The 17,505-nt window shown below is 37.8% G+C and overlaps 3 protein-coding genes across 6 annotated transcripts; 1 reads left to right on the forward strand and 2 right to left on the reverse strand.

Annotated features, from left to right (window-relative positions):
• Positions 1–244: 244 nt before the first annotated feature.
• LOC143877853 (uncharacterized) lies at positions 245–8,421 on the reverse strand. Of its 4 annotated transcripts, none has more exons than XR_013250817.1 (8): positions 8,063–8,421; positions 7,829–7,872; positions 3,018–7,391; positions 2,613–2,930; positions 2,456–2,530; positions 2,136–2,360; positions 1,991–2,025; positions 245–595 (listed from the first exon to the last, which is right to left on the reverse strand). XR_013250817.1 is itself a non-coding variant. In XM_077380126.1 (7 exons), the coding sequence occupies exons 2-6, from the start codon at positions 3,078–3,080 to the stop codon at positions 2,017–2,019; spliced, it is 690 nt and encodes a 229-aa protein (XP_077236241.1). In that variant the 5' UTR covers positions 3,081–7,391; positions 7,829–8,056; the 3' UTR covers positions 245–595; positions 1,991–2,016. The 4 variants fall into 3 exon arrangements, 1 of the variants encoding a protein (XP_077236241.1); XR_013250816.1 differs by having other exon boundaries at positions 7,829–7,875; XR_013250815.1 differs by lacking the exon at positions 8,063–8,421 and having other exon boundaries at positions 7,829–8,056.
• A 1,527-nt stretch (positions 8,422–9,948) lies between these two features.
• LOC143876794 (universal stress protein PHOS34-like) lies at positions 9,949–11,503 on the forward strand. The gene is made up of 3 exons (XM_077378488.1): positions 9,949–10,240; positions 10,374–10,602; positions 11,167–11,503. The coding sequence occupies exons 1-3, from the start codon at positions 10,036–10,038 to the stop codon at positions 11,255–11,257; spliced, it is 525 nt and encodes a 174-aa protein (XP_077234603.1). The 5' UTR covers positions 9,949–10,035; the 3' UTR covers positions 11,258–11,503.
• A 1,324-nt stretch (positions 11,504–12,827) lies between these two features.
• Positions 12,828–17,505, reverse strand: LOC143877854 (glutamate decarboxylase 1). Its single transcript, XM_077380129.1, has 7 exons — positions 17,141–17,505; positions 16,804–17,008; positions 15,393–15,593; positions 15,042–15,256; positions 14,487–14,740; positions 13,781–13,833; positions 12,828–13,500 (listed from the first exon to the last, which is right to left on the reverse strand). Exons 1-7 carry the CDS (start codon positions 17,224–17,226, stop codon positions 13,027–13,029), a joined length of 1,488 nt encoding a protein of 495 aa, XP_077236244.1. The 5' UTR covers positions 17,227–17,505; the 3' UTR covers positions 12,828–13,026.

Raw genomic sequence — 17,505 nt, forward strand, 5'->3', positions numbered from 1 at the left:
GAACCGTCGGTGTGCATGACATACACCGGCGTTCTGGACCGTCGGTAAAAGATGTAGAGGCATTTTCTTTTTATTATTCACCGACGGTTTTATGACCGCCGGTGATTAGCATTTTTTATTTTTTTTGGAAATAAAGCTGTACAGTGAATTAGAACCTGTATAAAACCTATACCACCATAAGAAAGTAACATATATATACACATATTGGCATCCAAACGATAGAAAAAAAAAGAAGCATCCAAAGTCATCAAACCACCATTTCCATTTAAATTAAACCAAAGAAGGTCCTCCAAACAAAAATCATCAAACCAACTATCTCCATCTCCATATAAAATAAAAAAATATACCTCCAAACAATATTCATCAAACCAACCATCTCCATCTAAAATCAACCCATATGCCAACAACGTCTTCCTCACTGTGACATCCAACAGTACTAAAAAAAGACTATTTAAAGGACATTAAATGACACTATAATGGCATCCATCATTTCAAATACAATGACAAGAAACAAAATTATATAAAAGGTTCCATCCCTTCCTCTAAAAATCCATAGATCGACGATCCTGAGAACATGAAATAATCTCCATACACCCTGCATGTCACATAATGTTACAATAGTATAAGAGATCTCAAAATATTAAAAAAAAAATGAAAAAGTTAGGATTGTGTAAAGGAGCAATGTCCTCTCTCCCCTAGGATTACATGATGACCAAGGGGAGCTTTCAGGGATAGCTTTCATTTCAATTCCTGACAACCTAGAAAAACTTGCCAGATCATTGAGCTCTTTGACCATTCATCAGTAAAAAGAAGAGAAAAGTGTTTGCATAGTAAATCAATGAAGACCCCATCAAGACAAATTACATAATATTACCCCAAGTTATATTGCCTTACAGCAATAGCATTTGCTTAAAAAGTTATCTCGCATTCCTTCATGGTCATTTGATGATTCTTTTTTTTTTAATATTTTCATCTGCTGTTTTTGTTTTATTCTTTTCCATTTTTCCCAATTTTCCATTTGCATTTTGTTTTTTTTTTTTGGAATTGCTTTCCTCAATAACTAGAAGCTTAGTATGATATGTTGGCGACGAAATACCAATAGGAGATAACGAGGCCCTTACAAGAGGCTATGGATATCATGAGGAACACTGCTGCGCCTCCAATGGCTGCTGTTGGAGTTCTTTTGCCCCACCCAAGTTTATAATCTATTGTCTTTGGTTCGATTACAGTGATGGAAATGATTGTTTTTGTTCAACAAGGTCAACATACAAGAATACATGTCATCCATCCTTTAATCTGGAATTACACCAGTTCTATGAATACCATAGATTGCATCTTCTTATTGGGGTAAAAATCATGAATTTAGCTTTGTCTTCATTCATGAGGTGGCTCATCTGAAACATAAAACAGACCATCCGCGATGGACGCTAGCAAATCCCTTTATAAAGAAGATTCCTCGATATTTTACACTCAAGTTGTAATGGGTTGGGCCTCTATTTTACACCCATGCATAGCATGGAATCACATACCTATACTGTCCTGACGAGTAAAAGTGAGCATCTTATAACATGAACTAAACACAAATGATTTTCAAATTGAGATACTCTGCAGATTTGTTCCAAGTCTATAGAGATTAAGCATCAAAATTCCAGCATTTTCAAAATAAGATGCAATAACCTCAGATCTAAAGTGTCTGTATATTTTCTGAGCCATTGAAAAAGAGCTATGTCACAAAATATCGTTCTTGGGATTCTCAGCAAGGGAAAATCACAGGATAATTTATTTATTTTTATTTTTCTCAGGTTTATGTCGGAAAAAATGGTAAAAGAAAATTATTAGAGCCTCTAATTTTTTAGGGACAACCTACAAGTAAATACTATGTTCCAAATCTTTGAAAGTAAAAATCAAGTATAAGAGCAATGTTAGGGTCATGAACCTTCAACTACCCAAGTCTAACAGAGGCTTGACCATAGAGGAAAAGCAAAGTTACCTGAAGGTGTATCAGGTAATCCGCAATTATGTAACCTGAAAACAAAGGAAAACCAAGTGTAATGAATAATTTTTTAAATATACTACTTGTGAATAAATTTAGCATCAAGCTATAATAAACCTGTCATCATATTAAAACTACTTACCCAGTTCGATGGCCAAGCGATTACTCCACCTACAGCGTCTCCAATCTGAGTGGAGAGATAGGTTTTTCTAACCAGAGGCTCTTTTGGCTCCAATGCAACCGTGATCTGAACCTCAGTGAAATTACGGCCTAATGGCACCCCCTCGACTTCATGTGTCGGATCGACACTCAACCGAATACCACGGGCCACTTCAACCCCATCATTTTGAATGCTCATTATGGTAACCTTAGAAAAATCCAAATGATCATAAAAAAAATACAATTATTTATTAAGTCACAAACCAATATATCATTTAAGCTAAAATTAAATAGCATTTATACCCGATCGCCATGGATATATCTATGGCTGCCTGAGGAGGTTGCATGCGATCGTGACTGAGTATGATTGTCGGGTGGCTAACATACAACAAGATAGATATATATTAAGGTAATAGTGAACTAAAAGAACTATGTATTGAATAAAAAATTAATGTCATACATTGCTATTTTGGACGCCTTGGAACTGTGCTACGAGTGCCGCCAATTGGCGTTCCAAATGGGCCTGATTTTGTTGCATTTTTTCTTCCATTTGGGCCTGCTTCTCTCTCAAACATCCCACCTCATTTGTGAGTTCCTCGTTCGCCCTTTGAAGTGATGCAGCCCTCTCTTGCGACATCCCACCACTGCGCGTAGAGCCAAATATGGAAGTAGGGGTAATCCCGCCACCCATCATGCGTACCCTGCCATGTCTCTCCACACCAAGTACAAGGCCGAGGCTGATATCGGGATGCTGAGACTCAATCTCTTTTATCTGATCCTGAAAAAACCAATATGTGATAGAATAAAATCTTTTACACGGTTCTATAACATTTTTTTAAACAAGTATCAATGTTATGAAACATACTATAATATTTTGCTCTACAGCATCATAAGTCCCGTTTTTCTTACGGTAAAGACGAATGAACATGTCACCTCGACTTACAGCATTCCCATCATTATTTTTATTCTGTCCTCAAATGAAGAATATCATTGATAGCTTGTCATAATATACTTTTTTTCGGGAGAGTGAAGAATATACTTTTTTTCTTCCAATTATGTTCCTTACGAGGCTTTTCCTTGGTCTTCTCAATAGCAGAAATAGACATTTCCGCGGATTCACTTGGTTTCTTCCCACGTTTCCTCTTCTTCCCACCAGTAACCTCCTCCTTCCCATTGATATTGGCCTCCTTCCCACTGGTATTTGCCTTCTTCCCCTTTGTATCCTTCTTATCAAGGATAACATTAACATTTTCTAATTGTTCTAGGGCCTGACGCCCTGTCAGCGACCTTGGAGCTGGCCTCCTTTCCTCGGTGCCATCAAAACTCATTTTATCAAAACAGAATTTATACTTTACGGGTAAGAATCGTCGGTGGCCCATGTAACATTGCTTCCTTCCATAGTTCAACCACTGAGAACATGTGTCCTTACAGCAACATGGGCAAGCAAGTTCGCCTTTAGTGTTCCATCCTAACAGGTTAGCATATGCAAAAAAGTCACTAATTGTCCACAACACAGCTGCATGCATCTGAAACGTCTCATTTCTCGAAGCATCAAATGTCTGAAAACTCATATCCCATAGTTCTTTCAACTCTTCAATCAAAGGTTGTAAATAGACGTCTAAGTCATTTCCAGGTCCAGATGGTCCAGGAATAAGCAATGAGAGCATCATGTACGGTTGTTTCATGCACAACCATGGTGGCAAGTTATATGGAATAAGAACAATAGGCCACGTGCTGTGAGCAATACTCATCGTCCGAAAGGGATTGAACCCGTCACTTGCTAACCCAAGTCTAACATTACGAGGATCTGACGAAAAGTTTGGATATCTACAGTCCAAATCATGCCATGCCGGGGAGTCTGCAGGGTGCCTGAATATACCATCATTTGTTCGTTTATCATCATGCCATGTCATGAAAGCAGCTGTTTTCTTTGACATATATAGTTTCTGCAATCTTGATGTAATTGGAAAGTAACGCAGAATCTTAGCCGGAATGTTTGAGTCTTTTCTCGATGTCTGAGTTATTACATCGTCTGGATGCAATGCATATGTCTTCCACCTGGAAGCCCCACATATATGACATATAGTCTCTTTCGCGTCTTCCTTCCAAAACAACATACAATCATTGGGACATGCATCTATTTTATCATAGTGGAGGCCCAAATCACTAATGATCTTCTTCGTTTCATAAAATGACTCTGGCACCGATGCTCCCGCGGGAAATGCCTCTTTCAACAACTCAAGTAATATGGTGAAAGATTTGTTACTCCATCCATTGAGACACTTTATGTAAAAAATTCGAACAACGAAAGACAATTTTGAGAGCTTGCACCCTGGATATAGTTCTAGCTCGGTATCCTCTAATAATTTGTAGAATTTCTTTGCATTTGCATCAGGCCCCTCTCTACTTGTTTGATCTGGCCTTGCCCCATTATCTGCTGGCAAGTTGTCCTAATTATGGTTCACCCTTGGCCTTATGTCTTCTAACAATTCATGCATTTCGTCTTGTATCATCGGTTCTTCGTTCATTTGGCGATCACTACCAGCCATATCAACCGCCGATGATCCAGTTTCCGCATGGAAAACCCATCTGGTGTAGCCCTTCATGATCCCATCGACGATCAAATGATCAAAGCAATCTTTAACATCGACCAATTGAATGTTGGCACAATTAACACATGGGCATTTGAACTTATTTCCCATATACTGTATTAGCAAGTGCAAATTTAATAAACTCCACAACGCCAAGCGTATACGCTGGTTCATTCCTAATTAAAACATAGTTGAAAAAATGTGAGATCTGTATCTTCAACTAATGGAAAAATCAAATCTTACTATGAAAAGGTAACGTCACTTTTGAGGGCCATACCTAGGCAGTTGCATCCAACCTTTGTTCTTTGCTTAATTAGTAAATTTTTCAAGAACAATATGGAATTTATTGAAATGATGGATACATATGGAAAGAAAAACCACGTTGCTAATTCCAGCAAATTTTTATATGTCTGCAATTAATAACAACCATATCATTTTAAAATCCATTGCAGTTCCATGTTTCTAAGGAAAGGGTTTTCCAATAAATAAATTAATGATAAACTGAATTTTCTAAGGAGAGGGGTTTCCAATAAAAAAAATATTATAAGTAACAATGAAAATGGGAAGACGCATATCCAGGCCCATGCTATGCATAGTTGTAAAATGGACGCTAGCAATTCCCAAAGCAACTTTATTTCAGAAAGAGAAAAAAAAACAAGATTGAGGGTGCTTGTTTGTCAAAAAAAACTAATCCTAGCCACTCCCATTTCTAACCCAAAACTCATTAAATATGTCTCAAGAGATGTAGCCAAAAACCCAAAAGTTCAATCACATGAAAATGCCAATGAGACAGGCATCACAACTAGTTCGGCGAAGTATTACAATATGTTTCCCAACTTATTATGCATTTTTAATTTATTCTAACTTAAGAATAGAACTTATCAATTGCTCTCTTTTACCTATGAAAAAAAAAGGAATAGAACTTTTCAAAGTTAGGCTCACCTCATATGGAAATCATATATCCTAGATCAAAAGCATCACCTGGTGCGATCCAACACATCTTTTGTTGCCAAATTTACATACCTATCCAACAAGCACTATCATCACTCCCATCTGTTGGTTGTCTCTACCTTCAACTGCCCAAAGCTCTTCCAATTGCCACCACGCCAGGTTCAGTCCCTGCCATATCGCTCCTGTCCCCACAACCCTCAACTGTCCAAATCTGTAATTTGATCTTTGTTTATTGCAAAGCTCTTCCCACCGCCACCACTGAATGGCCAGTCCATGCCCTTATCGCTACTCTCCCTGCTACCCTAACTATCCAAATCTGTGATTTGATCTTTTTTTATTACTCTCCTAAAGAAGGTGAGATGGTTGCTTGATGCGGGACAGATCCACGAATTTCAAGAATAACAAAATTTGAATTTCCGGAATTAGAAAAATAGATAACTTTAGAAATTGGTTCGAGAAATGATCCAGTTGTTGGATTTCTTTCAAACTTTAGTACGAGACAGGAAATAACTTCAGAAGGAAATTATCAAAATCCAAGTTCAATCAGATCATAAAAACTCAAATCTTGGAGGTTTTTCTAAATTCGCACGATTTCAATATTCAAATAAAATATTGATCATAAAACACACTCTAACTGATAAATCGAGTTGAAAATTGACTATGTTTGGTTGACTATAATCTGAGAAAATCCTCAAAATTCACACAAATCCGACAGTTTAGATCAATAGCTCTGATCAATCTCAGAATTCTTTTATAGGATTGCCCCAACATATTTGCTCTTTCAATGTTGTGAAGAAAAAAATCAAATAAATACACAAATGAGGAGGAAATAATGAAGATTCAGGCTACTTATGGCCTAAACTAAGGGAAGAATTTTTCATCGCATAGGCAATATTCAAGAAAGAGGAGATAAAAGCAACATAGAATGAAATCAACCTATTGGGAGAAAATGGTTAGACACGATTTGAAGATGAATACGACACATTCAGATGACATAATTCATTATTCTCAAATGAATTGAGATAGACTAGATCATGAATTTTGACAAAACAGTGAAATGAAACTATATATACATTAGGTTGTGTCTTCTCTAGTTACAGTACCACAAGTTGAGGTTATGACAGACTTTGAACATATAAATTGAAATAGTTGCCACAACCAACTTCTTGTGGAAGTACTAAGACGCTAGAATCTTGTTAACTCTCAGAGGATATTAAACAAACAGCATACATGCATTCCTTAATATAGCACTCCAATACAAAACAACTCTCAAAGACAGAACAGTAATGGCCTGTTAATGAATTTGGTTGTAACAACTTCTCCACAATTGTTCTTACTTGAGGCTAATAGAAGTAATGGGCGTTGATGTACCAAATTAAATGTGAGGCTAATGGAGCTAATGTCCTTGGTAGCAAATGGAATTAATGCCCTTGGTTCACAGCTTGTTTGGCATACAAACTGACATTAATACAAATTCAAAATGTGACTAGCAACTATTTAATCATGGGCTCACTAATTAGAGTATTTGATTGGCTGATGGAACATGGCAAAGAGCACACACTCAACGGGTGTTTAGGTGGGTAAATAGGGCGTTTACAACTTGAATAAAAGTGGTCTTCGTTGACAGCTTCCATGGCAATTGAATGGCATGAATTTCAGGTCTACTTGAAAGCTTTCTTAACCAAAGAAAAAAACACCTGACGGGACACAAAATAGGGTAGATTGAGTATGGATCTTTCACAAGATCTGGACAAAAATTTGGGGAATTAAAAAAAATACTCACTGTTGGAACTCCAAGGCATGTAATAACAACAACAACAATAACAATAAGAAATAAAAGCCTAGATGGAAAAAAATCAAACAAAAGCAAAGCCCTAGGGCAAGGAGAAATATAAAATAGAAAGAAATCATGAACCTCCAGATGCACTTCCTGCGATCACACAAACTCAAATCATAAATAAATATAAAATATGAAGAAATGGGAAGATAAAAGGAGTAAATCCTTTATACAAATTCTTAGGGTTTCAACGCAAACTCTCCGGAGTCTACAAATACCAGAAACTGAGAAATAAAAATCAATGAAAAAAAAATTACATGGGTTATGTGCTAACAAAATGGATAAACCCAAGCACACCTTTCAGATGATTGCCGATGTGGGTTTCCTCTTCTTGTTTGTGGCTGCTATATTGGCAATGAACAAAAAGAAGAATAGGGAAAACAAATGAACAGAAGAGGGAAGATATCGTATGAAAGGGTGGAGGAGCCACCGTTAACTCCAAAAGCAATAAAAGTTAACGATTTCTGTTATAGGGGAGGAAAATATCCATCAGAAGGGGGAAAATATCACTGCCCTAAAAAATATGCATACCTTTCTTCTACTTGTTCTTCTTCTTCTTCTTCTTCTTACTATTCTTTTCTAATGGGGTTTTTTTGCACGAAATAGGGATCGACAAAATAGGGAACGATTTCTAGAGGGTTTCGATTTAGAAGGGAAAAGATGGGTTTTCATTGAGGATAAGCTGATACGTTTTACAAAGCGTAGGGGTTTGGAAAACTAGGGCGAAAAGATTGGTTTTCGAGAGGATTTTTAGCTGATACGATTAAGAAAGCGCGGGGCATGGAAAAGTAGGGCGCGCGCTTTTCATCCCCAATTCAATGACGTTCCGAAAACAAATGCCGCTTGTTGTTATAGTCACCGACGCGCACTGACCGTTGCTTAATATAAACAAAGATTATCCAATTAATCCCCGACGTTTTATTTAGAAACATAGGTAAATGCTTACTTTTAGTGACGGTTTTTTGGAACGTTGGTACTAGAACGTCGGAAATTATCATATTTCTTGTAGTGCTGTGAAAAGAATTCCACGATACCTTTTAAAAAATACTGAACTTCACGCTCATACACCGGTATAAAATCTCCATCTATGCATAGGGAATATCATTAGTTAGACTGATCAAGCTGAATCAGCCATAACTTCTCCAAACATTCTTATGGTATCAGAGTCAATTTACAGAACACGAAGCATAGATAATCCTATGAGGCCTAGCAATACTGGGCATGCTATCCTAACGTGACATGATTTGGATAGGTCATTTTTGGTAGGACCCATCAAAATAGGGTTGGGCCTGAGCTGGGTTTACACTACAAGCACATAGGTCCAACTTGTTTCTTATTGGGCCTAAAAAGCATAAGCATTGAAACTTGGAACTTGTTAAGTCAACTCCAAACTTATCCGAGTCAAATCGACTTGCAAGGAAAACGAGTTGACTCACCAACAACTCGCTAAGCATGAGAAAGGCTAAAAGTACAAGATGTAATGAACGTGTTACTGCCTAAGTGCTTATATATGTAATGAACCAATGCCATTGGTTCCCTAGCCACAAATTTAGTTGTGGGTCCCTCTTTTCCATAACCAAATGTACCCCCTTTGTGTCAACTGATTTAATTTATCGCCTTTTAGAATATATTAGATTTGTGAGATTAGATCTAGTGAGATCTAACCGTTGGATCATTAGGCAACTAAATTAAATGGAATAGTTAGGCTAGACTAAGATTTCTATCCTTACCATCTTCCATTATATATTATCCTAATCTCTTTCTATATTTATTACTTTTGAGTGTTCTATGTAAACACTCACGACAGCCGATGGTAATACATTGGAGATTAGTGAAATTTCCTTCCTTTTTACACAGCTTGTTGGCATGGGTACCCTTCCTCATTTACCTTGCTCGCATGCCCCGATGGAGAATATTATACATTGAAGGGCACAAAGGGTGCCTTAGTTAAAAGGTTTCACTCAAAAGGAATGAATCAATTATGGAATTTCCTACATACCGACATAAGTGCTTGCTCTTTACTCACACATCCATATGAACAAAACTTCACTCCAGTACAGTTAGGAGGAAGTTATGGCGTGTGTTGCGATCCTAAGAAATAGAGGTTAAGGGTATTTTAGTAAATACAGGCATACGAGAATATCTGAAGCTACTGAAGGAACTTCCTCCTAACCGCACTGGAGCGAAGTTTTTTTCCAATTATATATACTTAAGTAAATTTGCTAGGCAATTTCGGAGAAAGCCATTTCACGGCTCACTTTTTCAAGAGAGAACAGGCTTTTGGCTCCCAAAAAAGGGGTCGCGAAATGGCTTTTTGTAAAATTGCTTAGCAAGTACCATATGTAATACTTCAATGGAATAAAGTAAAACAGCTCTAATAATTCTCAAGAATAAAGGCATTAGGGAATAATGAAAGCTAGGTGGTGGCAAACGAATATAACATTCTCATCCTCTTTAAAACAACGAAGATACACAAAGATAACTAACTAAAATCCACTTGGTTCATGTCACGAGAGAGGGAAAAAGAGAGAGCGATGGGAAGAAATAGAACGGTTGGGATTGGCATGGACTATTCGCCAAGTAGCAAATCGGCGCTTCAATGGGCCGCTGATAATCTTGCGGACGGTGGAGATCGTGTCATCCTAATCCACGTGCAGTCTACTAAATCTGATCATGTCCAAAAGAAGCTATGGGAAGATACTGGATCACGTCTCTGCCGCTTCTCTATACCTTCCAATTTAATTTCCAAATTCATTTTTAGCTTTTTGTTTCCTTTCTTTTATCCTAATGTTTTTTTTTCCCCTTTTGTATGTGGGTGTTTTTTGTTTTATTTGTTTTGCAGCTTTGATTCCTCTTGAAGAATTTAAAGAAATGAATTTATCAAAGCAGTATGGACTCAATCCTGATCCTCAAGTTTTAGATATTCTTGACACGGTCTCAAGGACAAAACAGGTGGCTGTGTTATCGAAGATCTACTGGGGTGATCCAAGGGAGAAGCTCTGCGATGCTGTTGATGATCTGAAATTAGATTCGCTTGTTCTTGGAAGCAGGGGTCATGGGATGATTAAAAGGTTTGAACCACCCCAGTTCAAGTTTCATTCATCAGGGCGTTTAATTTAGGGAAATGATATCAGCACAACCATGTTTTAATAATTGTCTTTTCCCATCTTGTCTTTTCATTGTTAATCGGCTTGTGAGAGCTTTTTGGGAACAGTAATAACCTTTGACAGCTGTTTAAATAATAATAGACAAGATGAGTTAGCGCAAATATCAAAACATGTGCTGAAATCATTTCCCTTAATTTATAATGATATTCTAAAATTTATCATATCCCTTCAAATTGTGGAAATAAAAAAATGTTCATAGGAAAAAGTTATCCTTCCCAGATTTCACTGTGAATATTTACTCCCCATCATTTCTCCTTTTCTTAATTTATGATTGGATGAGAATTTTTTCAGTGAAGGTATTGTCAAGGTGCATTGGAAATTTAGTCTCACAACATGTGTAAGAGGATTGCAAAATTAAGTTTGGATGTAGAGAAGATTTTAGTGTAAATAATTAGAGCGTATTAATCCTCCACTATCATCACATAATTTGTGTTGAAATTGATTGAGGATCTTGTTTATGTGATGCAGGGTTTTGCTTGGGAGTGTGAGCAACTACGTGGTGGCAAATGCCAGCTGTCCAGTAACAGTTGTAAAGGGATCGTCCATCTCCAAACCCTAATTTCTACTACCATCAAAATTAAGGAGGAAATGCCGTGTACGAGGTGTGGAAGCTTGTATTATGTGGTGCATAGATCGCTGTATATGGGGGGGTGTATACACAGCTTATTTTGTGTGTTGTATGGCTTGTTATTATCTTTCAACAATTTTGTGTAAATTAAAGGTCCCTGTAAATAAAACTTCAGATACTGTGTTTCTAGACTTTTTAGAAAAATCCTGCAATCCAAACAGGGCCTTAATGCTTTAATTTTGTTATAATTAGCTCCTATCTATATGAGAAATTATGTATCTGGCCAATCATATCTGTAGAGAACCGGCAATGATGGGTTGTACAGAGGAACTTTTTTTTTTCTTTTTGTTTTGGATTGGTGACCACAGGACCTTACTTACATCTAAAGGCATAGCACATGTGACACGACATGCCACCTACTGACCTAAGTAAGGCAGTGCACATGCAAAAAGTATAATAGAAATATGAGATATCATATGGTGTGTGGCCTTAAATTCCCGTATTAATCATAAAATACAGTATCGGAAACTTCATAGGATGATCTAAATTAGGATTATCCTATGGAAATGACTTTAGGGGCACAACCTATTTATTTTTAGCCCCAAAAATGAACGGTTCCTATGAAATGGGATGTACTATACTTTTTGATTCTCAATATATAGATAGTGATCTTTCTCGATAAGATCAAAATTAGGCCGAGGAAGTAAAGAAATGCACTTTTTGGATTATTTGTGGTGATTGTTTGCCAAAGTAACACCCACATCCTTAAAGATCACTAGATAAGAAACATGAGTAATAATTACATGTCCGGTGATATGGCATCACTACCATTTACATATGAAATATCCCAAAAAAGAAGGGATTTCTTGGTAAGCCTCTCTCTCTCTTTCCTAGTTAACTTGCATCCAAATAGAATAAAGCTCACGGGCTTTCGCAATGTTTATAAATGACAACCAAAATCCTACTCCCTTCCAAAGTCTATGCTTCCCTAAAGAATGCTTAAGCATCAAAACAGAGCCACTGTTGGGGGTAAAATACGCCCTTCGCCTATATGATTGACACATGGCATTAGGCATACGAAGAAAATCTGACTTGCCTCTTAGAACGTAAGTGCAAGAAAGATTCTCTCTCTCTCCAAGTTAGCATCGTCTACAGAAGGAAAGCGTTCTAAAGAGAAAGTGCCTGCGAAGAATGGAACCAGAATAGAAACCAGTTGGTCCAGTTCCCATGAGGAAAATTGGTGTTTATCTCCAAAAGAAATCACCTAATAATGAAAGACTCCTATTAAGACAAGTCTCCTAGAATGTTGTGAACTCCTCTACGGTGCGGATCTTCAAACTTCTTCTAAATCACTTGCAAGAATCAATCTCTAGTGCTCCTGGCACCACAGATTCGAGCACACATATCTGAGCTCTACGAGCCATTGATCGTGGAACCAGATTTTGTCATCATCAGCCATTAAATGTATTTGTGCCAAGTTGCTTAGCAAATCCCTTCTCATCCAAAGCCATTATCAAAATATGGCAGTGAGAAGCCTAGATTAAATTCAAAGAAGAAAAAATAGAAAAAAGACGAGATATAGAATTTCAAAAAGAAAAACTCAGTTACTGTATTCCGAGACATATAAGAACACCCGCACTCGTAATTAATTCTCATCCTCTCATAGTAGAACTTCTAGTAGGAGCTAGAAACCAATACCCAGTACAAACCCAAAAAAGAAGGCAGTCAAGAAAATAAAATTGAGGAGGGAACAGTTATAACTAACAGACCCCATTAGTCTTTCTGGCAGCAACAAACTTCTTCCACACAGTGGTTATCTCTCTCTGGGTCTCCAATGCCGTCTTCTTTACAACAACTGCCCCGTTACCTCCGTTCTTGACCTCGCACGTGACACAGACCTTGGAGGAGAGACCATCCAGCTCGTGAAGGACCTTCTGAATGTCGAGCACGAGGCGTTCCGCGAGCGTCCTGCTGAAATCCTCCCTGATGACGACACGTAGCACTGTCACGTGCTGTGCATCAGGGGGCATGGTGTACGCGGGCACGATCCAACCGAAACGGCGAAGGTAGTCGGAGACCGCGAACTCGTTAACTCGGCTGTGGTCTTTGAGGGAGAAGGCTACTAACGGAACCCCGTCATCTTTGGATACAATGTTGAAACGCCCTGTTTTTTCCAAACCTTCCTTCAGAACCATCGCGTTCTCCCTGCAGTTCTCCATTATGTTCCGGTAACCCTGCCACGTGTTCACTGCTATTAGTTTTCATTTCTTCGTTGCAATCAAACAACCTCTAATAGAAGAGATTTTATATGGTGCCCAACCGTCAAACAACAAGGGCGGAGAGAGAGAGAACCCCTCCACCTTTGATCTATTTCTATCCAGCAAAAGCCCCCTTTTTTGACTTTTTGCTGGATCGAAAATCAAGGACAGGAGTTCTCTCTTTCCGCCCCTTGTTGTTTGACGGTCAGGCATCATATAATTTCTCCTAATTGAAAATGTGTATACGAAGGCTTACCTCAAAACCTAGACGAATAAGTTGGTAATACTGCGCAATGACTTGACTAGAACCTGCATTTTTAAAAATATCAGTATTACTTGCTGAAAAAATTAAAAAAATTTCGGGAATTTTCTAGGGTAGGGGTGCTTCTAAAATGATATTGAACACAATCACCCCCCATTTATGGTAAGAATGTGGAAATTGTAATTCAAAATCAGTGTGCATGTTTTTGTGGAAATTGTGTAGACTTCTAGGATAGTTATATGTTGAAAACGCAACTCATTGGGACAAAAACAAGGAGCTTAATGTATTTAGCTTTTTTTAGGAGTTTCCTAGCTTAAGAAGTGATTTGTGTAGAGATTTAAGCTTATAAAGTGATTTGTGTAGAGATTTAAGCTTAGATATAAGCTTCAAGGGTGGGTTCCAGAACAAGTGTAGAAATTTCTTGTAAGTTGTTTTGAGATATATAATTTTTTTATTTTGGAATTACATTTGTATTTTGGTAGAGCTCTACACGGGCAGGTATCTCCTAAGCTATATGATCACAACATTGCGATCCAGCTAATTGGGGCCAACAAAAAAATATGATACGGTGATGGGAAGTGGGCTCACTAGATGCCACCATCTAATTAAAATTAAAAACGAAAACAATTGGGCCCACTTCTCATAACCATCATATCAAGATGGGATGGTTATGGTAATTAAGTTTGGTTGCAGTAATTACCTTTGGAGAAGTTGAGGGTAAAAGTTGGTTGATCAGCACCGAGATAATTAATGTGGAAGATGAGTTCCTCTGGCAAGTCCTCCTTGCTTCTCCAAATGACCCACCCGATTCCAGCATAGACAAGCCCATACTTGTGTCCGCTAACATTGATGCTTTTCACTAGAGGTAGCCGGAAATCCCATTCCAGCTCCGGGTAAATAAACGGAGCGATGAAGCCGCCACTAGCCGCGTCTACATGAATTGGTGTCTCCCACCTTCGCAAAGATAAATTAAATTTAGAGGGTGTTTGGATCAAGGGAAAAAATTATGAAAAATAATTTTCCATGGAAGAAAGAGTTCAGGGTCAAGTAGTAGGTTTGCAATTTTCATTGAAAGAGGGAAAAAATCAACTTTTGAATGGTCTCTAGCATATTTGTCAACTTCTTACATGTGCTGATGTTCCCGTAGTAAAAAATGGAATTGTGCAGTTTATATACCCAATGAAGGTGTATTAGCTATGCACAAAATGTTACTATGTTCTTTGTTTGTGACTAATTTTGTGAAATAGTAAAATACCCTGTCTCTTTGTTCTTCTCCACTAAAAGATCATTCAACAGCTTCACGTCTTCGAATTCTCCATTAAGGGTGGAGCCAAGGATTGCGGCAACACAGATGGTATTCTCATCCACCATTTCTACTGCTTTTACGGGATCCATCACGTAGTAACCCTCTCTCAGCTTCACTTCTTTCAATTCCACTTCGAAATACCTCGCGAATTTCTCCCAGCAAACCTACACAATTATCACAATTTAACATAAATGAAGAAGAATTTCTCCCAGCAAACCTACACAATTATCACAATTTAACATAAATGAAGAATGTAAGAGTTGTTGTATCAACAACTCAAAAAAAGACATAGATGTATACCTGAACATTGGCACCTGTAACGATATTGGGTTTGTCATGGGGTTTCCCCTCGGCCTTTCTCTTGTTCTGCCATCTCCTTTTGAATGCTAATCCAGCCAACATGATCGCTTCGGAAGATCCCACCGTGCCCACTCCAATTGCCGTCTCTGATTCTCCCAGAGGAGCATTAAAGAGATGAGCGATCATGTTTACGCATCGGTTCTATAAGAGAAACACATGTTTAATACAATTAGATCCCACTTTTAAATACTCTTTTCCTAAAAATTTAGGATGAATTTTCCATAATTCATGTAGCCAAAGCCTCAGAAAATGATCTGAGTACAAAATACACTGAAATTTTGTGTATGCAACATTTATTGCCTTCTAAGCTTCATTTGCAACTTGCAAAAGGAAAATGATAATATGTTCTCCCCTGTTTTGAAATTGGCACTCTCCAGTTTATTATATTTTTTACAATATAATTGAGGAATGTAATTATCCAAAATAATTTATGTAATTTTATTATCCAAAAAAAATTATATAAATTTCCAAGGCTACTGATATTGGCACTATGTTGTTTAATAATTGTACCCAGATTGTCTTTTCTTTTTTAATTGGCTTGAGAGCTTTTTCGGATTTGTAATAACATTTGATACTTTTGACTTGTAGCCAAGGGCACCCCCATTGGCTACGAGTCACCTAAATGCACTTTGGTGAGTTGTAGCCAATGGGAGTTGCCCTTTCAGCCCATTCTGCAAGGGTGCCCCTGCGTTTAGCATTACTCTTCTTTTTTTGCCTAGGGTAATATCTTTTTGACTTGTAATAGGCTTTGACAGTTGGTTAAACAAAGTAAAACAAGCAAGGTGAATTTGCCTCATTACGATGTCATCCCCTTCTTCTAATTAGCTGTTAAACGCGGCTGCAATTGCAAAAGGTCTAATCTTTGCAAGTTTATGACAGAGAGGAGTGTCACTATTAAAACAAAGGAGTGTAGATAACATTTATGGCAATGCAAGCGTAATTGCCGCAACTTGGAGGCGCTTAGCTGGAATTTGGGGGGCAGGTGGGCCCCTTCACATGTATTTAGGGAAACGTTATCAGCACTAATGTATTTTGATGAGGCACTCCTCACTTTATTAAAAGTACAGTATGGCCCGCACCATAGGATGATCCAAACCGTACATTAGGTCGTGCCCCAAACATTATTTCCATAAGTTGATCCTAATCCTCCGGTCTGAATGTTAGAGGGTTGATCGGAGGGTTAGGATCAACCTATGGAAATGATTTTTGCCACAAATATTGATTTTTAAATAATGTCACGCAAAACAGATTTGAGAATTGGATCTGATCTAGTTCCAAATCTCAACTGCAAATATGGGAAGTCCAAATCTAAATCGTGTGGGTATTAATGAGAAGATTAAAGATTTATTGCCTGTAGCTCGGTGGTGACGGGATATTCGTCCATGTCAACATAGTTCTTGTTAATGGCAGCCATGATGAGTTTATCGCACTCAGGCTCCATCCACGTCGTCACAAAGGATGCCAAATTCAGCCTCGGATTCCCATCCAACATCAGCTCATCGTTGATGATCTGAAAAGCTGCCTCCTTTGGAATCGAATTCTCCGCCATCTTGAATCTAAAAAAACAATAACATCAATGTCAATAGTAGTTTAAAGATGATCATCACTAATAACATATTTTCTGATGCACCCAAAAAAGAAAAAAGAAAGAACAGAATGATCACGAACTACAAATCGTATTAAAAAACCTGGGAAGAGAAGTTCGGACATATCGCGATGCGAAGGTAGAGTGCACAGAGACATCGGACTCGGAGGCTGCCTTGGAAAGAACCATAGTGAGAAATCACAGAGAGAGATCTAGACAGGTTGTATTGAAAGATGGGTTGTTTTAGGAAAGATGCTTCAACACTATGTATTGTTTAGAGGGGGATGTGCCATGCTTATATAAGAAATTAGGTTTATGCTTACAATATTTTTTTATTTATTAGGAAGATGGAGAGAAACTGCTTCTTCCCTCTTTCCCACGGTTTTAATTAATAGAGTAGAAAAAGTAAGAGACTTTAGAAAGGTCCATGCGTCTGGAAATAAATTACGTTGATGCTGATGAAAGTTT

This window comes from Tasmannia lanceolata, unplaced genomic scaffold (assembly GCF_043159265.1).
Source record: "Tasmannia lanceolata isolate RefF3 unplaced genomic scaffold, GAP_Taslan_0.1 ptg000005l, whole genome shotgun sequence".
In the NCBI taxonomy this organism is placed as follows: domain Eukaryota; kingdom Viridiplantae; phylum Streptophyta; class Magnoliopsida; order Canellales; family Winteraceae; genus Tasmannia; species Tasmannia lanceolata.